This window comes from Lactuca sativa, chromosome 4 (assembly GCF_002870075.4).
Source record: "Lactuca sativa cultivar Salinas chromosome 4, Lsat_Salinas_v11, whole genome shotgun sequence".
Classification (NCBI taxonomy): domain Eukaryota; kingdom Viridiplantae; phylum Streptophyta; class Magnoliopsida; order Asterales; family Asteraceae; genus Lactuca; species Lactuca sativa.
Genome location: NC_056626.2, coordinates 14,604,116 through 14,628,184, shown reverse-complemented (window position 1 = coordinate 14,628,184; position 24,069 = coordinate 14,604,116). Strand labels below are relative to the sequence as shown.

Below are 24,069 nucleotides of genomic sequence, written 5' to 3'. Positions count from 1 at the left end.
GTTGAGCAGAAGAAGGTGTGACAAATGTTGAAGGTTTACAAGAACAATCGCTTAGACCTAAAGAAATTGTAGACTCTTCTTTAGTGAGAACCAAGTTAGTTCGAAAAAAGGTTAAATTCAACATCAAGTTGTTTTGACTTTGCTCTTGGCGATATAGGTGTAGATTGAAAGACGTCTGAAATAAGAGACTGTGGAGTTGGAGAATATAGTTAAGAATGCATATCTCATTGGGAATTTTTGCAAATATTCAACAATGACACAAACTTCTTAAGGTTGTTCCTGAGTTTTAAGAAGTGCAATATAGTTTGATACAACCATAGCAAGTCGAGGTAATGATGTGCCTGCTACAGTGGAAGGTCCAATTGCTTGACTTTTGGACGACTTATGAGACGCCTTTGCTTTAGAAGTTTATCCATCTTCTTTGGAATCAATGTCTTAAAGAAGAACAAAAATTGGAATTAATTGTTAGTTAAAGAGATATAACTGGAGAGTAATAACATATAATCTTAACTAAACTCAAAAAAAAAATGGGGGGGGGGGGGGGGGGGGGGAAGAAAAAAAATGTGTGAATTTGCATGAACTAAACAAGGTTGTGACTTGAGTAGTATTGTTGATTCAAGTATAGACAAGAGGAATCTGCAAATTCATATTCACTAGGTATAGGCGAGAAAGTAAATGACATGTCAAGTAGGAATAAAAAAGAAAGGACTTGATGCCATGTAAAAAAATATTGATATTACTAAATCATAGCAAAAGTGCAAGGATCAAGTAAAAATACTAAGTCGTGACCTATGATGAATATCTACTATAATAAATGAAGGTTTTTTTGTCACATGTCTTCTTCTCATTCATTTGGACACATGACATTTTCTAGATTTTTAAAATTTTCTATTTTCCACTTGTCATTTTATTGTATTTTTCATTTTATTAATTTAAAATTTCACATTTAATGTGTAAGGTAATATATGTAAAGTATTTATTAGAAAGAGTTTATATATGTAATGTATTCAATACATTAAAGTCTCATTAATTTTAATAATTCAAATTTTTTCTCATTTTTCTTATAAATTCAAACTTTTCAAATTGTTAAAATTTTATATTTGTTTTTTTTAATTAAACCCATGTAATACATGGGTCTCACACCTAGTTGCATATCAAATAAAGATGTCTTATAGAAACTAACAGAAAATAGGTATCATAGAGATAGTAAGTGAAACTATTTATGTAAATCCAAGAACACATAGAATAGTGAATGGATTTAGATAGATTTGAAAAAGAAAAAAAAAATGTGTTGATCTTAAAAGAACAAATAAAGAAATGAAATTAAAGATCACAGAAGAATAAGAAAAGATACATTACCTTAAAGAATAAGAGTGAAGGTAATAGACTTCTGAGAATGAAAAGCAAAATATTCACCAATAAGTATAATGCTCATAAGAGAGACGTGATCAAAGGATCAACACTAAATAACCTAATCATGGTATGTAAAAGTGAATCAATGACCAATAAAAAGAAAGAGAACAACAAAAAAAAAAAAGGAAAAAAAGGAAAAATGATGCTCACCCAATATGATTGCAACAAGAAGAAGTGTGCACAAAGAAAATTGATAGCCAATACTAGGGGAACCTAACCATAGGAACATATGTATAAACAAGTGCGTGCACGAAATCATCAACAAAGGAAAGACAACATTATCACATGAGGATATGTGAACAAGCAAGAGAGGTATGCCTTATCAGTTGATGTTTTGTTGAGTCAGTGAGCAACACAAAGAAAAAACAACACTTTTGACACTTGAGATATTTAAATCTATGTTATGTCAAGAGCAGCAAATAAAAATAAAAAAAAAAAAAACTTTAGAGAATGTACACCATGATCATCATATAGTGTAAAGACGTAGAATGAACAGTTACCTAGAATGCTCAAGAAATGTGATATTCCACACAAAATGATGGACCACGTGATGACAATCACCGAACACATAATGATCCAATAATCAATGTTAACTTGACTATGATGTACATGTAAAAGAAAAATATACATGCAACATATGATGATGCTCATGAAAATAACTTTTGACAACTAGGGTTTCACAAAAAGATTGTGATGCTTACTTAGACTTTGGAGATGATTCACTCAAGAAAGAAGGTTGGATGATGATTGCTCCAACAAATAGTTAATAATGCTCCAAACAAAAAAAACTAGGGTTTGAACAAAACAAAAAACGATACTAGGGCTTAAGAAACACGATTATTATGGTTTTGAAACAAAAAAATAATGATGTTCGCCTAGGGTTTTAAAAGTGCCGCAATATGTTATGTAATGAAGAGGTTGATCCCGTTGATGGTATCACTTCGAGATGGTGGTCGTGATCCGATGACCATGGCGCAACAGGTGAGTGTCACATGGGTTGTTGATCACGAAGGTTTTTGATGCTCCAAGTGATGGTCGATGACGATGGTTTATGGTGCACAAATGGTTGTTTGTAGGGTAGATGGCGCAAAATGGTGGTGTGCGAAAGTTGATCACGAGTGTTGTTGCTCACGAGAATTATTGATGGTGCAAGAGAGCTTGTTTCGATTTTTGGAACAAGAGAGTTATGAATGTGGTTATTGCACCAATGATCTTTATAGAGAACGGTTGGGGGTAGAAGGAATGTGGCACAAGATAGGTATGGCGCAATAGTAGGTTTCTTGTGGCGCAAGTGGGGCAATGAACGAGTGTTAGGTTGTTGCGTTCTTAAAAAAATCACGACTTAGGTTTTAGGGTTTACTTTGTGCAAGTAAGGAAGAGGTTGGAGTGTGAGGCAAGGAAAAAAAACTTGTTGCGCAAGAGAAAAAAAAGGAATGGCGCAAAAGGTGTTGATGGCGCAAGAGGTTTTTTTCGATTAGGTTTTTGTGCCAAAAAAAGGGGATAGGATTTAGGTTAAGAAGAGTATGGCGCAAGAAGGTTTTGATCGTGTGATGCGCAAGAGGAAAAGGTTGAGTGAGAGGCAAGGAAGGCTTGTAGCGCAAGAGAAGTAGAAAAGAAGGGATGACACAAGAGGCTTGTGTTGACGTGCGAAGGTGCGCCAATTGGTGATTGAAGTTACATTTGGTGCAATCACTTCTCTTCAATGATTAAAAAGTATAAAATTCGACAGTAACTATTAAGAAAAAAACGACAAAAGAAGATGAAATTTCAAGGATGAAAAGCTGATTTATAGGAATAACGTATGAAAACTGAAACACAGGTGATAAATATATTTATTAGCCACAATATATTGCCATGCGTGTATAAAAAAAATAAGGTGTGAGGAAATATAACTGGAGTCTCTGTGTTATTAAATTTACAAACAAATAAAAGTACAATGCTATTTAAGAAATGGTTCATGAATTTACAAAAAATAAAATGCTCAAAGTATGTTGCTATTTTCAAAGATTTCTGAACTTCAATAATCTGTAAAATTAGCAACCTAATTTGTAATATATCAGAATGTGTATATGATAGATAGAACTGTTTACGAAGCAAAACTCAATAGAAAATATGAATAAATCATATTCTAGCATGCAGGATAATTGTTTTCAAAATCAAAGTACAATGTTTATTTGCCTCTTGAACAATTCTTTCTGTAATCTATAAAAGTATGATGATTTATGAAACTCAAATCATCAAAAAATGTAACAGAAGAAGAAAGCAGATGTGCATAATAGTTCTTGACTCAACGTTTTGAAGACAACAAAGAAGAAACTTGTAATATGAAATCGTTATTTGTAATTAGAATTGAAAGTCGTAATATTAAGCAGATTTTCATGGATTGAGTTATATCCCTTAAAATTTGAAATTTGTATTTATTGTATTTACAAACGGGAGATATTTACATATTAAAACTAATTACCTTCGTTTCAGAAATGAATAATTATTGCTTTATTTGATTTCTGTATTTAGTATTCTTGGACAAGAAAAACTTCTAAGAGCTAGCTGTTGTGGTAATGCCACATGGTATAGAGGAGGTTTAACTTTAACATAATGTCATGTGACGGTTTAAGGTTTTGTTTATTAAGAATAGAGATAGAGATAAAGATTCCTCCATAAAATTAGAAGCCTTACCATCTTTGACATATTTAAATTTAAATACATTAACATTTTCAACCCAATCAAATACAAGAACCAATTAACGAGAAAACTATTACATATTTATTATACCTCCTAATTAATCATTTAATTAATTAATTAACATCCCATACCTAACTAACTCGAACTTAATTTATATAATAAATCTCTCATCTTTCTTCCTCTCCAAACTTAATTTACAAATACAAACACTCAGAAGTTATTAATTAATCATAACATTCAATTAATTAATTAATATGAAATCATGCAACACTAATGATGCTATCTCCATTACTACTACTACTACTATTACTACTATTAAAGCTACCAGACATTTCTTGAAATTTGACAACAATATGTCTTGAGGGTGATGATGATTGTTGGTCAGAAGAGGTTGTGGGCGTGGAGGTGGAAGTGGATGTTGTGAGATTCAGTGTTAAGGGAAGCGGTGGTTCATGGTGTTTGTAATTATCCGGTGTGCTTAAATTGAGTTTGGCCATTTTGGTAGATGGTGGTATGGGGATTGGAGGCATAAGATTTCCCGCTTGTTTGGTTGTAGATGGACGTCCGAGTGTGAGAGTGTCTATTGAGTTATGATCTCCGCCTCCAGTGAGTTGTAGCCTACTTGGAATTAATGGAAAAGATGTCATAACGTATTTTTCCGGCTCGTATTTTAAATTTGCTGGTGGCTTTTGATTCATGTCATCATTTAACGAATTCAGGCACTGCAAATCGAACAAGAATTTTATATGAAATTATGGATGTGATTAATTATTACAAATTAATGTTTTTACATATATAAATAACTCATGCATTTGATATGATCTTTGTATCTATCTATTGTCTAAAGTTGTATATTATTTTCTAAGGTAACTTAGCTGTACACAATAATTTTTCTTCATACATAACAATTGATATTTTAAAATGTTTTACTGTACAACTATATAATGCATAAATTGTTGTGTATGACAAAAAATTGTTGTTTATGAATCACTTCCCATTTTCTAACTAAGTTTATTTAATTAATATAATTCAGGATAAATAATTTACCTTTTAATTATAATAAATTTAATTTTTTTAATGCATTAACTACTATAAATGAATGTAATTTTTTTTTCAATAACTTGATTATAAATCTTTTTTATTAATAATAATAATAATAATAATAATAATAATAATAATATAGATTAAAATAATAAATAAATAGTTTTTATTAAACATCATCACTTTAAAATTTATATCGGTATTTGTTATTCTAAAGGCTTAATTAAAAAACTTTTAAAATAGCTAAAAAGGTCCAAAAACATAGAATAAAAATTAATTAATAATAGCAATGGTTAGAAATAATATTAGAATTTAAAAAGGAAAATTAAAAATTATATTAACTAAAAAAAGACATAAATGATATAACTAAACATTATGTTACTGTCAAATAAATACTTTTTATATGAATAAATAAAATTCATCATGATCGAAATAAAAAATAAGTAAAATAAATAATTAGTGAATTAATAGTTATTTTTAATGTTAAATAAAAATTACCGAGTTTTATTTATGCATATACCGATAACAGCACTCAAGATGAAATAAGACTTGAATTCCCAAATTTCTAACGCACGTTTATTTTGTGATATGATTTAATTAAGATAATGACAACATTTTTGAAGATATAATAACGATACCGACAATTTCTAGAAGAATCCATCCACATATGTCAAGCTTTTATGACCAAATATAATAACCAATCATTTTATATTTCGGAAGATATGAAATAGGGAAATACCTAAAAAAATATAATTGATATATTATTGTCGATATTTTTTAGAACATATTTTATTTCTCTTCAATGCGTGGGCATTTGTCATGTAAAGGGGGCATATTACTTCATAGATGCTTAGAAATAAATAAATAAATAAAATGGTGTAACCTATATTACGAGTTAATGCATCCAATTTAATTAATTATCATTATCGAACTAAGTTTTAGAGCATGCAATCTCAATGATTCATATGTATATCGTCTAATTAAGACATGTAATTTACATCTTTTAGAACATGCATTTTACATGTTTATTTACAGTATAAAAACGATGGTGGTGTATATATTCTAAATTTAACCAAACACCTAAAGTCTAAAAAAGAATGTTTACTAAAATCCTATCTTTTACACCTTTGCATGATGGTATCATTTATATAATTAAAGGTGGACCAAAGGACTACAGGTACACTCTCTTTAACTATACTTGTTTTATTCATTGTCTTTTGAGTAAAATTACAGATTAGGTCCCTATATTTTATAAAAAATCACAAGTTTGGATTGAACTTGTGAGTTTGTGTAAATCATAGAAAACATATCTAGAATGAAATGCAAACTTAAGGATGATGTTGAGACAATTTCAATGTTTGGACTTAACTTCTAATTTAATTAAAACAAAAGGACCAAATCTGTAATTTTCTCTTTGTTCTTTTTCTTTATTACTAAATTGATAGAATTAATTTCAACCAAAGAGATTAAAGATTTGTGTGGAGTTTCTCCCTTCACACAACTAGTTGGTGGTGGTGATGATCTTGGTGTTGGTGGTGTAGAAGAATCCATCCATCTATGTCAACTTTTATGACCAAATATATTAACCAATCATTCTATATTTCGGAAGATATGAAATAGGGAAATACCTAGAATATATAATTGGAATATATTTTGATGTATTTCCAAAAGATACGTAAATAAAACATAAGATTGACATATAAGGAAACAAAATAGTATCATTTCACAACCTCGAGTGTTGTTTTCACTTCTTTTTTTTTTTTTATAATGTTTATACATTAATTGCATAAGTTGTTTGGAAACAAATATATATAAATAGTATGAGTACAAATCAGGTGTTCTATTTTTAATCATTAGTTTGGTAAAGAATTGTAGATACCGAAAAGATTCAGCAAATATGCTACTTATTTTATATTTAATGGTTGACATCATGTGCTACATCTATTAAAAAAAAGCAACGATTCTATAAAATAATAGAAGATAACTTAATTTTTGTACCAAAAGCTTTTATTAATAAATGAATGACTCAGGGATATCATTTTAAATTATAAATAATTTAGATTTTTATTAGGTTTATTTTATGATTAGCTAAATGGTTGGTTTAATGTTCCACCATATGATTCGCTTATTTGCTTAATTCTAAAGCAGCTGCTTTTAAAGATAACCATCTAATAAACATATCAACATAACTTTTTAAATTTCTACAGTTTATTTGATAGATTTGACCACTTATATTTTTTAAACCATAAAATTTATGTAAAGGAATTAAATTAAGATAAAATACGTAAAACGGTACCGTATCAGTGGTAATATCAAAGAGGCTGGATCTCCGGCGTCGCCTGTTGTGGTTAGTTCGCCGGAGAAAGTACTTCTGAGCATGGCTAGCCACCTGAGTCGGAGTGCGTGTTTTTACAAAGTTTCTGGAAATTCCTCTCCAATCTCCTTTCCCTACCTTCTGTAATCCGACCAAAAACAACCGGTGTTCCTCCTCCGTCCATGGTACTCCTATTCATCTCAAAATCAAACAGAAAAACAAACTTACGGATTACAGATTGCTAATAAAAAAAACTAGAGAATAGAAGATCGAAGATGAGCTTATTAATTGAAGGTGGATCGATTGTTGAATAGTACCTCTTTTCCTCTCTCGACTTCGCGCTGAGAGATGAACGACGTCATCCGAGGCATATCCGGCAGCATCAATATTTGATTCCTGTGGCTGTTCGTCATACTGAACGAGATTATTCATGCTTGCACTCTTCCTGAATGAAGATCCTCCTCCTCCACCTTCCATTAATCTAACTCCAAATAACATGATACCTTTACCCCGGATTCCTCCGCTGTTCATGGCTGACGAAAAGGCTGCTGCACCACCAATTCCTCCTCCTCCACCACCACCATCAGTACCACCAGATTCTGAGTACTTTCCAGGCGCGATCGCCATTATCTCTCTTAGAGAGAGAAAGAGAATCAATGGATTGAGAGAAAATGGGTTTGATAGGTATATAGTTGTTAATATGTTATTTCTAGGGTTTAGTATATACAAAAAGAACTTGTACTCTCTAATAAGCATGACTCGTGAGGCCCCGCTTGGATGTTACGCATGACCACTGCTCATATGTGCGCCTAACTTAATCATCACCGTTGAAAATCATTTACTTCTAATTTGTTTTAATTTTGTTACACCATTTGGTTGGAAATTAACAAATCTAACCTTTATAACGAACATTTTAGTAAAAATAAGCAATTTTTTTTTTTTTTGTAAAATAACAAAATACTCCGGAACTAGGGATGTCAATTGATGACACGACACGACAAAAATACACGAAACGAAACGAAATTGAGACGAAATTGAAATTCGAATTCTTATTCGTGTCATGTCCGTGTCATGTGTAAAAAACACAACGTCGTGTCGTGTCGTATTCGTGTTCAACATTAATTTTTACTTCATGTTATCTTTGTCGTGTCGTGTCTTGTTTGTCGTTTTTTAATCGGTGCGTTTTCATGTTAGTTAAAAAAACACGAGATCGTGTCATGTCGTGTTCGTGTTACATAAAACCTTGTCGTGTCGTATCAGACAAAAACACGACACGATGGCCTGATTTGCCACCTCTATTTGGAACATAGCATGGTGGTATTCGTTCAGGAGATCGTACTCCGGAGATACATTTCGGATAAAAACTTATATATATATATATATATATATATATATATATATATATATATATATATATATATATATATATATATATATATATATACATACTAGCCGTTTACCCACGCAAAGCGGCGGACGACAAATAGTTTGTTTCGACAATTAATTTCTTTTCGATGGAGAATGATTATTTTCAATTCAGTCATTAGTTGTTTTAGGAAACATGTCATATTAAAAATAAAGAAAATTCATGAAATGACCAAATTATAGGGTGTTGAGTATTTATTTGGATGAAAAAAGATCTGGTCAAAACCTTGGAAGAAAAGATTTATAGGAATTTGTTTAAATTTTAATATTATTTTATTAGTGATTAGTTGTACAATTAGCTTAATGATTTGGACGTCTTAAAAAAATATTATTATTTTATTCAATCCATTTTTAGAAATAGTGGGATTTGTTATATAAGATAATATATATATATATATATATATATATATATATATATATATATATATATATATATATATATTAGTCATATCTTGAATTTTAATAGGGATAACATACAAAACTTTTTGTATAGATCAATTATGCATAACAAAATCATTAATACCTGTCAAAATTTTGAAGATTAGAATTATGAAAAGTTATTAAAAATATAATTTGAAGAAAAATTACAATTTTTAAATATTAAATACTAGCCGTTTACCCACGCAAAGCGGCGGACGACAAATAGTTTGTTTCGACAATTAATTTCTTTTCGATGGAGAATGATTATTTTCAATTCAGTCATTAGTTGTTTTAGGAAACATGTCATATTAAAAATAAAGAAAATTCATGAAATGACCAAATTATAGGGTGTTGAGTATTTATTTGGATGAAAAAAGATCTGGTCAAAACCTTGGAAGAAAAGATTTATAGGAATTTGTTTAAATTTTAATATTATTTTATTAGTGATTAGTTGTACAATTAGCTTAATGATTTGGACGTCTTAAAAAATATTATTATTTTATTCAATCCATTTTTAGAAATAGTGGGATTTGTTATATATATATATATATATATATATATATATATATATATATATATATATATATATATATATATATATATATATATATATATATATATATATATATATATATATTAGTCATATCTTGAATTTTAATAGGGATAACATACCAAACTTTTTGTATAGATCCATTATGCATAACAAAATCATTAATACTTGTCAAAATTTTGAAGATTAGAATTATGAAAAGTTATTAAAAATATAATTTGAAGAAAAATTACAATTTTTAAATATTAAATTTATCCATATAAATTAATTTGTATATCTTAAACTAAAAACTTGTGATAATTAATTTACACCAAATGCATAAATAGACAACATAAATAGAAGTTTTAAACATAAATATTTTAATTAAAAGTGGTAATTTTTTATTATATAATAACTTATAATAAAATCTAATAATTATTTACTCGTAAGAAAACTAGTCGACAAAAGAGCTATTTACGGCCGCTGCTTTACGCAGGCACACATCTAGCATATATATATATATATATATATATATATATATATATATATATATATATATATATATATATATATATATATGTGTGTGTGTGTGTGTGTGTGTGTGTGTGTGTGTGATTAGACCATTACCTTCACAACATTAGCCGAACCAAGTAAATCATAATTATCTCTTTTAACCTATGCTATCAATAGCACTATAGCGTTTTGCAGTGTTACTGAACCGCTATTTTGAAATAGCATTTACGAATAGCGGTGGCGCTATTAGCGGCGATTTTGACCGCTATTTACTGCGAACCTCATCAACGCTATAGCGACGCTACACCCGCTTTTACAATTTCGTACATATTGAGTTATTTTGACAAAGAAAAAAACGATTGTGTGTTATTTCAATATTAAATCTTAATTTTTTTAACTAGTCCACTACAATTTTTGTCTTTATAAGTCCAAATAATAAGTATAATTAATTACAAATTATAAAGCAACAAATGAAAACTTCCATTTCTCGCCTATTCCAATACTTAGAAACCATAGACGACTTGAGCTGCGATGACATTTTGATACTTTTTAGTTTCCATATTACAATATTATAATGCTATATATAGATTATGTTATGTTTTGATTTCATTTTTATGATTTTAATTCTATATAGTATTAATAATATACTATATAAATTTGTATAAATATATACGATAAATCATACATAATATTAAAAAAACTGCTATACCACTGCTATATCACCGCGATAACCGCGATTTCAAATAGCGGCATGTGACCGCTATTGAAATTTCGACCGTGTTAACTGTTTAGCTTATAACTGCTTCAAAATGAGTTTCACAAAGAATGAGCATGAAGAAATCTCTAACAACCTGCATGTTTACCTTCTTAACCTTAGGCGAATCAACCTGCATACTTACACTCACATCAAAACTGATTTGATGGATAGTTTCAAAGCTTGTTTTGTGACTATTGGATGGGTGCTATATTTGTTTTCCAATTTTCAGTTGTGTCTTTAAAATTGATAATGTTTCTACATGTAAACTAATTGGTTTGTGTTCCCAAAAAATACACGTTCATACATTCATAGGTTGCATCTTACTTGTCATCTTCATAGGCTGTGTCCATCTTAGAGGGAACTAACTAAGAACAATGTTTGTAGCGGTTGATGTTGATGGGAACAACCAGACCCTTCCCTATAGCATTTGGTATGGTCGTGGAAAATAATTTCTACTGTTGCACCTAGTTCTTGGTAAGGTTAAAAGAAGCTCTCAGACAGGATAGGGAAGTATAGTTCATAACCAATATAGACGATGTTGTTAGTTCTTGCATAGATCATATATTCTCTTATTCTTATAATGGGTGTACCTCTAAAAGTGTGTTCAAGTATATGCGCACAAGAGGCGTCTCTGGCAAAACATTAGAACCTTTGTTCTGGATGACATCCAACTCATATCATATCATATATACTTATAAAGCTAGCATTTTTCCTTGAACATCATGCATTCGAAACCCCCATAAAAATTTGAAAACACCTCATACATTTGAAACCTCTTATTTTAATGAATACCACTCAAAAGTCTCTTAATAATGATTAACAATTCAAAGGTTTTATAACTTATATAATATATTTAATAAACAATTAATGGATACTCTAGTATAAAAATGTCAATCTTTTTTACTAGACACACAAATACAAATCACATACAAAATTCACAAAGAAAACAAGTTTAAAGTTTTTTGTATTGGTTTGAGGGCTTTGAACAATTTTTCGAGCCATGTTATTATGTTGAAGTTTTTAATTTGTAAGTTTGTTATATACTAATTATTTTTTGTATTTTCTTGTCTTAAGTATTCTTTTAAGAATATCATTGTATGTTGTGGTTGGAATTTTAATGTAAATCAGATTAGATTCATGTTATTGATCATATGTTACGGAAGGTGATATATATATATATATATATATATATATATATATATATATATATATATATATATATAATATTTAATTAACTATTGTATACATGTTTGCATGTTCATGTTGCTTCAAAACAATAATTACTTAAAAATCATGATCCATATTATCCATGTAAACATTTTTTAAATGCAAATTGTCTATCTTATCACATTATATTTTAGTATGTGTTTAACATTTTAATTATAATAATAAGTGTTTTTTAAAAGTTTCTTTCACTTATTAATAATAACAAGCGGTTTTAAAATTAATAAGCGATAATTATAAATAATAAAATTAAATTACATGGATATGTCATATTATCCATGCAAGTCTCTTTTGAAATGCAAATTGTCTATCTTATCACTTTATTATTTAGTGTATTTTTCACATTTTAATAATAATATTAAGTGTTTCTTAAAACTCTTATTTAACTTATTATTAATAATAAGTGGTTTAAAATTAATGAATAACAATTTTAAATGATAATAACATCAAATTATAAATTACATTTAGCTATAAATATTATATTTTAAATGAACATCATTATTGAAATTAGAAAATGATCGCATAAGTAAAAATATAATTAATCAATAATAATAATTGTTAAAAATATTACTAAATAGATAATTATATTTAATTCTATTAATGAGGAATGTAGGTTGATGTCAATGAATATTATTGTTCAAAATAATAGTGATTATATATATATATATATATATATATATATATATATATATATATATATATATATATATATATATATATTAGTGTAAAAATATCATCTCAAAGTTAATGTCAATAACATAACCATTTTAAACATATATTTTTCAATATTTTAACAATATATTTTTAATTTTCGCAGCGCAACGCGTGGAAATTCGTCTAGTATTGTATCTAATTTTGAAGAAAACTTTCGTCGGCTAACCAATGATGCTCATGAAGTGATTGCCAACGTTGGTCATGTAAAATGGGAAGAGCCTATTTCCCTAACATCTATTGGAATGTAGTCAACATTGATGTCCCCAACTTTTTTTTTTGGTGTTATCGGTAAATCAACGCGATGTATTGATAATAACGCTTACCAAGGCAATTCGTGACTACATTCAACACACTTTTGTTAAATGCAATTTAATGGTAGGTAAAATACCAGGTGAAATATTAAATTAGTTAATTATTTGTACAAGAACCTTATACTGATCATATTTACTTTTCAGGAAGGTTGACTACCGTACTCACCCTGTATGCTGAAATGGAGTTTCATAAAAGGATGCAAAAGTATGTTCGGTGGCAAGCAACAAAGATCCCGCCAAAGATCCCGTCTCCACTCCCGTCTGTAACAACCGGCTATTTCGGGTCAATAAAAGTCAAAGAATGTCAACAAAAGTCCAAGAAAGTCAAATAAAAGTCAATTGTTATAACAAAAGTCAAATAGTTAAAATTTAATAATAAATTATACCCCACTTTAAGGGATTTTGGGAAACAAATCCCATGACTAGACCGAAATCCTATTAGGACCAAAATCCCTCCCTAGACCAAGGACCCTCTTAGCCGAGAACCCCACTTGGATGGAGAACCATGCGAGACCGAGAACCACATGGATCGAAATCAAGATGATCTCGTTTGAGATTTTAAACCAAAATCAAGGAATTTCAGTTGGAGGATAATCCGAGAACCCAAACCTTATCGGATGGCACACCTTCCAAAGGGATAAATTACACATTACAATGCATCTATCACATCAATTTTCCTCCATATATAAATAGTAGGCCGAAAACACCATTCACAAATCCTCATTTTATGTCCACACTCACACCATTTTTGCTCTCAAAAGTTCATAAGCACTTCTTCCAATCTTCAAACCATCTTCATACAATCTTAAATATTCATATTCTTGCCCAGTAACCTCATCAAACTTTCTCAAAAAACTCCTTCAAACCTTGTAAGTAACCTTACACAAACTAGTATTATTTAACACTTAAATTGTTAGTTTATCTAATTTGCACATATATTATGTGTTTAAAACAAATTAGGATACGACTAGTTTTGCGTGTTCTAACCTGAAGAACATTCCTACCATTTCGTAAGCCAGCTGAAAACACACCCGATGTGAGTTCATACCCCAACAATTTTCACGATTATTATATGTTTTAGGAGGGAGGGGGGGAGATACAAGTAAAACACAAGAAAACATGTGTTAATATAGAAATCGTTATATATGCTTTCTATATTTTATACGAAAATGCTAAAATACATGAAATATTGTTATCTCTAAATTCAGGAACGTATACATATAAGGTTTTCGTACAATTACGCTACAATTTTCTTATTCTATATATATATATATATATATATATATATATATATATATATATATATATATATATATATATATATATATATATATATATATATGAAACAGGTACAATTAGATTTCAATAAATAAAATGTATTAAAATTAATTTATAAACTTTAACCTTATTGTAACAGGTTGAGCAAAAAGGGGTATAATTATATAAGCATACATATATAATTATTTCATTTCACTTTATTATCATGACATATTGATAATAGCATAAAACGACTTCATTATTTCACCGAAATATTTTTCATAAACTATAATATGTATAGTTTATGAGACATACACACTATTATACCTTCTCAAGATACAATATAAAATAATTATTCCAAAGTATAATTATTTTATAGCAAGTAACCACTATAAAATGGTGATACATACATTTACAAGGACAAGGAATTTTCATCGTACTACATGTAAACAGTCAATATAGCTTTGTGAGACATGTCTTCAAGTACTTACCTAAGTACAAACAAAAGTGTTGTTTTTATAACCAGAGTCTCTTGGAGGGAGAACATGACAATTGTGTATATATCTATACGTGATTGACAATCCCGCACGTAAACTGTTAGCTACAGTTAGACCGACATGTCTGGGGTGACAAATGTCGTAAGTCGTAACAGGCCAACAGTCGCTAAGTATGGTTATAATAACTCACAAGGGATATTAACACTATGTTTGGTTTACGAATACATACATGTCTTCAAGTAGTTTTATTCAGATAAAACTACATTACATTATTTTCTAGTACAATACAAATTACATTTCTGGAAACATACATTCAAACAAATTTTACACAGATACAACCACAATACATTACTTTCCAATAAAATACAATTTACAATTTTGGATACATGCATTCAAGTAGTTTTATAAAGATATAAAACTACATTATACTACTTCAGAGTACAATAATACCTATACATTTCAGTCTTAGTGTGTTTAAGACTACATTACATATCAAAGAAAATATTGGATTTTTTGGAAGAACATATTATCATTTTCAATGAACAAAGACATACCCTTTTCATAAAAAATGCTTATGAACTCACCAACTTAAATGTTGACACTTTTTCAAAGCAACTTGTTTTCTCAGGAAATTAGTAGACATATATCCACACAGGTTTTGTGAAGACGAAGCATAGCAGTGTTACGTCTTATATTTTTGCTATATGTTTTTGGAGTCAAACAAACAATGATTCGAACTCAATGTAAATATTAAATTATCAATACAATGTTTGTAATGCTTTGATCTCCATTATGCAATTGTTTATGATATTGTAGATGCCGTCATCCACCCCCGGACGTTTCCACCATTGACTCGGTTCGGGGGTGTGACAGATTGATATCAAAGCGTTGTTTATAGTGAGCTAAGTATATCAAACCATGTAAGATATACAACTATAAATACATTGGGGCTAAAACGCTCTAACTAAAAGTATACTTTTAAAATATAAAGTATTTTTATAAAAGTATACATACATACATATATACTAGAAACAATATCGTAGTAAGAACAACATAAAAGTATTTAGATAAGTTGGACAGCACGGTTAAGCCTAGATAATTATGTAATCATATCTGGGATAAATATAGCCTGATCTATATTTATTTGAGATACGACCAACATGTGTTTGGGAATGGTCATGGTGAACAACTAGTCTAAAACTTACCAACCCTATATACCATGAAACTCTAGAACCAAACATAAAGTTAAAATATTATAGGAGTATTTTATGACAATATAGAACTATACAACTAGACTTTCTGTGAGTCTTTATACCATTATTCATATACAGTCAACATATACAAGCCTATAGTTAGGATGTTCTAATTCGAAAACATCTTTAAACCTTGTGGCAGAAAGATGCCACCCCGCAAATCAATCAGGCGTGTCAACAACACACCACCAAATCTGCCACCTCCACCACCTTAGCAGATGGACACTGCTATTTTCCAATCTACTATAACAGCCGCTGCGGTTGCCGCCATGGTGCAAATCAGCACGAATGGCGCCAGTGGGTCAGGAGGTGGTACCAATAATGCTAGCCAGGGAGATAGTCAGGGACACTCGAGGGAATGTTCCTACAAAGACTTTACGAATGGCAAACCAAAGTCTTTCGATGGCACTGGAGGTGTCATTGCTCTAACAAGATAGTTCGAGAAAACATAGTCAATGTTTGAAATATGCGCATGCCTAGGGTCCAGCAAGGTCAAATTCGCAGCATGCACATTCATGAATAGAGCCCTCTCTTGGTGGAACAGTTATGTAAAAATGTTGACTCTCCCAGTAGCCAACGCCATGAGCTGGGAAGAGTTAAAGATTTTGATGCTAGCAGAATATTGCCCGAGGGGCGAGGTAAAAAAAGCTATGGAACTTGACGATGAAGGACTCTGATATTGCAGCATACACTGCTAGATTTAGCGATCGAGCAGTACTATGTCCCGGGATACTCACCCCAGAGAGTAAAAAGGTGGAACGATACATTTAGGGACTATCTCTCCAGATTCAAGGAAACGTGATATCTGCGAACCCACTTACTTTTGACAGTACCAAGCGTCTAGCACAAACACTGGTGGATCATGGAGTCCGCCAGGGCTTTATGACAACCATTCCCGAACAATCAAAAGAAAGTGGCAACAAAAAGAAATTTTTGAACAAAAGGAAGGGCCAGTCGTCACCAGAGCCCACAAAGAAGCAACAAACTGTGGCAGTTTACGCTGCTACTGTTCCTACCGCTCCAGCACCCACCAAGCCACATGATGGAACCCTACCAAAGTGTAACAAGTGTAACTTCCATCACACCGAATCCTGTCGAGAAATGTACTGCAAAAATTGTAACAAGAAGGGGCACACTGCTCGTTTCTGTATGACTCCAACACAACAAACCACCCAAAATGCTAACGTCGGAGTGAGCCTGGCCTGCTATGGATGTGGTGAAACAAAGCATTTCAAGAGGGATTACCCAAAAGCAAGGAATATAGAAGGTGTGGGCAGAGTTCTAGCAATGGGGCATGAGGAGGCCGTGAATGATCCTACCGTGGTTACTGGTACGTTCCTCCTCAACAACTCATATGCATGCGTACTTTTCAATAGTGGTGCGAAGAAAAGTTTCGTGAGCCATAAATTTAAACACTTACTTAAATAAAATCCCCAATCACTAAAAGACACATTCACCATAGAAATGACAAATGGAAAGGCAGAGAGCACTAACGATATATACATGGGCTGTACCCTCACTCTAAATAACTACTCTTTCCAAATTGACCTGATGCCGGTCACAATAAAAAGTTTCGACGTTATCATTGGCATGGATTTGTTAATTGCTCACCATACCGATATCCCGGGTTACGAAAAAGCCATTCGCCTTAATCTACCAAGTAGTGAAACCCTCATCATTTGTGGTGACAAACCCGGTATGAACCTTTAAATCATTTCTTGCGTCAAGGCACAAAAGTATCTTCGCAAACAATATTATGCCTTTCTAGCCCACGTGGTAGATAAGAAACAATATGTAAAAGACATTAAGGATATTCCCGAAGTCTGTAACTTCCCCGACATATTTCCCAAAGATCTTCCAGGAGTACCTCTCGAACGCCAATTCGAGTTCAGAATCGACTTGATTGCCGGAGCTACCCCTTTAGCCAAATCCCTATACCGCTTAGAACCGGCAGAAATGCAGGAACTATCCAGTCAACTGAACGAAATGCTAAGCAAAGGATTCATCAGACCGAGCTTCTTACCTTAGGGAGCACCAGTCTTGTTCGTGAAGAAGAAGGATGCATCGTTCGGCATGTGCATAGACTACCAAGAACTAAATAAACTCACCGTTAAAAATCGATACCCGTTGCCACGAATCGGTGACCTCTTCGACCAACTACAAGGAGCAAGTTTCTTCTCAAAGATCGACATAAGATCCGGATACCATCAGCTACAAGTCCAGGAGGAAGATATTCCCAAGACCGCATTCAGAACTCGCTACGTTCACTATGAATTCGTAGTAATGCCCTTCGGATTAACAAATGCACCCGCAGTGTTCATGGACCCAATGAACCATGTATGTCGACCTTACTTAGACAAATTTTGTAATAGTTTTCATCGGTGACATATTACTCTACTCACGAAGTAAGGAAGAACACAGTCAGCACCTACGACAAGTCTTGGAAATATTAATGGCGAAGAAGTTGTATGCGAAGTTCTCGAAATGCGAATTCTAGAATCGGAAGGTGGATTTCCTAGGCCACGTAGTCACCGAGGAAGGGATACATGTGGATCCCTCAAAAATCAAATCAATCTAAAATTGGGCAACACTAAGAACTCCAACTGAAATTCGTCAATTCTTAGGCCTCATTGGCTACTGCAGGAGGTTCATGTAAAACTTCCCCAAGATCGCAAAGCCACTCACCACCCTAGATCAGAAGGGTGTAACTTTCAACTGGGTGGAGAAACAAGAAACTGCTTTCCGAACACTTAAGCGAGCTCTATGCAGCGCCCCGATCTTGTCTCTCCCAGAAGAGGCAGAAGATTTTGTAGTTTACAGTGATGCATCCAAGCAAGGGCTAAGTTGTGTTCTTATTCAATGAGCAAAGGTCATTTCCTATGCCTCGAGATAGCTTAAGAATCACGAGATCAACTATACCACACATGACCTCGAACTAGGAGCAGTAGTATTCGCTCTGAAGATCTTAAGACACTGCCTTTATGGTACGAAGTGCACAATCTTCACGGATTATAAGAGGCTCCAACACATCGTCGATCAAAAGGAACTCAACATGAGGCAGCGACGATGGGTGGAACTACTAAATGACTACGAATGCGAGATTTGCTATCATCCAGGCAAGGCCAACATAGTAGCAGATTCCCTTAATCCAAAATAGTACTCGGGTCGTCGTGTAAAGTCATTAACCATGACCATCCATTCACACCTATCCACACAAATGAAAGAGGCTCAACTGGAAGCCTTGAAACCCGAGAATATGGCAGGTGAAGCCTTGAGCGAAATGGATAAAAACTTGGAAGTTAAGGATGATGGAGTTCTTTACCTCATGAATCAGATCTGGACACCGAAGTTTGGTGGGTACATAGACATCGTCACGAACGAAGCTCACAAGACTAGATACTTTGTTCATCCTGGACAAGATGTACCTGGACCTCAAGAAACTTTATTGGTGGCCAAACATGAAGGTAGAAATTGCTACCTACGTGGGAAAGTGTCTGACTTGTGCCAAGGTCAAGGTAGAATACCAGAAGCCTTCGGGTTTACTACAACAACCAGAAATACCCAAGTGGAAGTGGGAACGGATAACCATGGATTTCATAACCAAGTTACCCAAGAAAACGGGTGGTCTTGACACCATTTGAGTGAACATTGACAGATTAACCAAATCCGCGCACTTCCAACCAATAAAAGATACCGAAAAAATGAAGAAGTTAATCAAGATGTACATAAAAGAAATCATACGATTGCCTAGTGTGCCAATATCCATTATCTTCAACAGAGATAGTAGGTTTACCTCACGGTTTTGGCAATCGCTACAAAAGTCCTTAGGAACAAAACTCGACATGAGTACAACGTACCATCTACAGACTGACGGGCAAAGCGAGAGAAAAATTCAAATACTGGAAGACATGTTGAGAGCTTGTGTGATAGATTTTGGTAAAGCTTGGGATACCCATTTACCACTCAGTGAATTCTCCTGCAACAATAGTTATCACACTAGCATCAAAGTTGCTCCGTTTGAAGCCCTCTATGGCTGCAAGTGCAGATCCCCTCCGTGTCGGGCTGAAGTGGATGACACGCAACAAGAAAAAGGACAAGTTCCTGACAGCACTCTCACCGATCCCGAGATCATACAAGAAATAACAAAGAAGATCATCCAAATTCGGGAACGATTGAACGCATCTAGGGACCGACAGAGAGTTATGTGGATAAACAACGAAAGCCCTTGGAGTTTCAGGTTGGTGAGCGCATCCTGTTAAAGGTCTTACCCAGGAAAGGAATTATATGTTTTGGAAAATGTGGAAAACTAAATCCGAGATATATCGGTCCATTCAAGATTCTTTCTAGAATTTGCCCGGTGGCTTACAAACTTCAACTACCATAGGAACTCAATAACAAACATCCCGCCTTCCACGTGTCCAATCTGAAGAAGTGCCTGTCCAAAGAGAATCTTGTAATCCGACTCGATGAAATCGAGATAAACAAGAGCCTAAACTTCGTGGAAGAACCTGTGGAAATCATGGACAGAGAAATAAAGAGAAAGAAACAAAGTTGTATGCCAATAGTGAAGGTCCGCTGGAACGCCAAGCGAGGACCTGAATTCACTTGGGAACGAGAAAATCAGATGAAACAAAAGTACCCGTAACTCTTTGCTAATTCATGAGTACTCCCCTTAGAAATAATTTTGGGACGAAATTCCCTCTAACGGGGGGATAATGTAACAACCGATTATTTTTGGTCAATAAAAGTCAAAGAAAGTCAATAAAAGTCAAAGAAAGTAAAATAAAAGTCAATTGGTATAACAAAAATCAAATAGTTAAAATTTAATAATAAATTATACCCCACTTTAAGGGTTTTCGGTTTTGGGAATCAAATCCCATGACAAGACCGAAATCCCGTTAGGACCGAAATCCCTCCCTCGATCGAGAACCCTCTTAGCCGAGAGCCCCACTTGGACCGAGAACCATGCGAAACCGAGAACCACATGAACCGAAATCAAGATGATCTCGGTTGAGATTTTAGACCGAAATCATGGAATTTGGGTGGGAGGATAAGCCGAGAACCTAAAACTTATCCGATAGCACACCTTCCAAAGGGATAAATTACACATTACAATGCATCTATCACATCATTTTTCCTCCATATATAAATAGTAGACCGAAAACACCATTCACAAATCCTCATTTTACGTCCAAACTCACACCATTTTGCTCTCAAAAGTTCATAAGAACTTCTTCCAATCTTCAAACCATCTTCATACAATCTTCAACTATTCATATGCTTGCCCGGTAACCTCATCAAACTTTCCCAGGAAACTCCTTCAAACCTTGTAAGTAACCTTACACAAACTAGTATTATTTAACACTTAAATTGTTAGTTTATCTAATTTGCACATGTATTATATGTTTAAAACAAATTTAGGGTATAGGGTGATTCAAAAAGATCGGTTATGGCTCTCCAAGAACACTCTAGCATACCTTAAACAAAATTCATTCAAAAACATCAAAGAAGATAGTATTGCTCAAAATCAGAAACGGTTTCTGATTCTTCACTTTAAACCGGATAGACTGCCTTTCGAATTTGTATTTGACTCTTCAGAATTAATGAATCGATTTGACGATTTGGCTTTTAGGAAAACTGGAGATTCAGAGTGTGGAGATGTCGAGAACGATGAGAAGAGAAGAAGAAGGATAATCGGTGGCGATTAATATCAAAGCAACTCCTCCATTTAGGGGTGTGACTTTCCCTAGAAATCTATTCGATTGCTTCGATTTAGACATGAGATGCTGTAATTCTCCCCGTGTTCGTGTTCAGCTCCACTTCCCTGGCTAAAAACAAGTAATATACGATTAATTTTGGTGCAATTAAACTATACATACCTTAAATGCTCTAGAAAACTTGATGCCCCCAAGATCAATGATGCCCTGGGGATGGCCCTACTTCCCCCGTGGGTTGACCGTGGTCGACAGCTTGGGGCTGACCGTTGTCGACAGGTTGTTATTCTAGAAGATTATTTTTCATAAGATGGTAAACGAGCACCATGACAACCACTACCACCACCATCTGTGCAACCATAACAACCGAAAAAGGAAGTGATGGTATTGTGATTAGGGTTTGTAGAGAAAAGGGAAGAAGAGAATGAAGGGAGTTCTTGAAACGGGGTATTTAAAAATTTTAGAATTTTAAGATGATTTGATTTCCCCCTTGAATGTGCGTTTCGAGTGAAAACTCATAAACTGACATTCACAGAGGACGCACATTTAAAATTTTACTACCCTCCGTGTTTGTAATTTTTTGTGGGACAATAATTTTAGAACACGCACAAATGCGTGTCCTCTATCCTTCAAAATTTGGAAGGCTGACATTATTTTTAGGACATACAAAAAATGTGTATCGTAAATCAGTGTGTGTCATTGTTTGCGTGTTATTAATGGGTATTTTTCTTGTAGTGTATGTTCTTCACTCTTTGATCCAGTATAATGTTTTGTTATGGGACCAAGGGGAAATACGTCATAAAAATATGCAGGATCCTTTCAGGTATTGTAATTTCTTCATGTGGATGGACCCACCTTTGCCAAGTGAAGATTACAAAAACCTGATGTACCAAACGCATTTAGTTGTGGTTGGTATGGTTGATGGCAATGCTAAGTTGGAACAGGTGAATGTGGATCAAAATAGGAGGTTGATGTTGATGATGAAGCTCCTCTTCATCACGGTCATGCTATTTGTAGTGATGTTCGTAACAAGGATTGTATTGCTGGTGAAAGTGTAGGAAGTTAGGAAGTTGTCACACCCTAAAACCGGAACGGTGGAAACGTTTTGGGGCGGGGACGTCGTGTAATGTATCACAACAATGCAAAGTAGTAAACAAGCAACAACATCATCCATTGCATTAATAGTATAATTTTAGTCAAGGGTGTTCTTTCATAGTATAAGACAACAAAATGAACAATCAAAATAAAAGACGAGTCTGAACTGCTCCGTCTTCACAAAACTTGGTCGTCGTACCTGTCTATTTGTGACCTGAGAATACAAGTTATTTTGAAAGCGAGTATCAGCCAAAAAGCTGGTGAATTCATAAGTATTAATGTGTCTTTGATTTGTAAAACTTGTAATGAAAGTCTTGACATTGTTTTGAAAGAAAGTTCATATAAGTATGGAAATGTTTGTAAGTAATGGAAAGCGTTTGAAAAACCCTAGAAATCCCTATGATTCCTATTAGTATAGATGAAATCTTCTACCAAGACCTAACTATTTTGAAAGTAACAAAGATGGTTTTTCCCTTGTATGACTACTATTAACAATATATATATATATATATATATATATATATATATATATATATATATATATATATATATATATATATATATATAATCTACCTCATCATTTATGTGAATGTATCACAAAATAAAAGTAATAGGAAAATATAGCCATGTAATTGTTTATCCTTTTGTATTAGGATCAACCCGACATCGTGACTGCCAAAATAGTAATAACCTTGGACGTCTGTAGATGTTCATTTTCCTTTGTAGCTAACAGCAGGGTGTAGGAATGGTTAGTCCCGTAAAGGAACCCTGATATAAGTATTAACAGTAGGCATCCGTAGATGTTCATTACCTCTGTTGCTAACAGTTGGGTGCCGGAATGGTTAGTCCCGTCTAGTAAGTAAGTAGTCTTCTCACGAAACCCGCTGTAAGTAAGTAATAATATGATTGG

General features: G+C 32.9%; 1 protein-coding gene across 1 annotated transcript; it reads right to left on the bottom strand.

Annotated features, from left to right (window-relative positions):
• Positions 1-4,153: 4,153 nt before the first annotated feature.
• On the bottom strand, positions 4,154-8,163 carry LOC111909770 (transcription factor MYB1R1). Its single transcript, XM_023905546.3, has 3 exons — positions 7,768-8,163; positions 7,433-7,641; positions 4,154-4,817 (listed from the first exon to the last, which is right to left on the bottom strand). Exons 1-3 carry the CDS (start codon positions 8,075-8,077, stop codon positions 4,356-4,358), a joined length of 981 nt encoding a protein of 326 aa, XP_023761314.1. The 5' UTR covers positions 8,078-8,163; the 3' UTR covers positions 4,154-4,355.
• Between the last annotated feature and the right edge of the window lie 15,906 nt (positions 8,164-24,069).

Bases quoted from the DNA above. Each gene is read 5' to 3' on its own strand.
- LOC111909770 (XM_023905546.3), bottom strand. From the start codon at position 8,077: ATGGCGATCGCGCCTGGAAAGTACTCAGAATCTGGTGGTACTGATGGT. The intron at 7,642-7,767 runs GTACTATTCAAC...TGAGATGAATAG, and splicing joins AAGTCGAGAGAGGAAAAGAG to GAGTACCATGGACGGAGGAG. The intron at 4,818-7,432 runs GTACCGTTTTAC...TTCGATTTGCAG, and splicing joins TTGATATTACCACTGATACG to TGCCTGAATTCGTTAAATGA.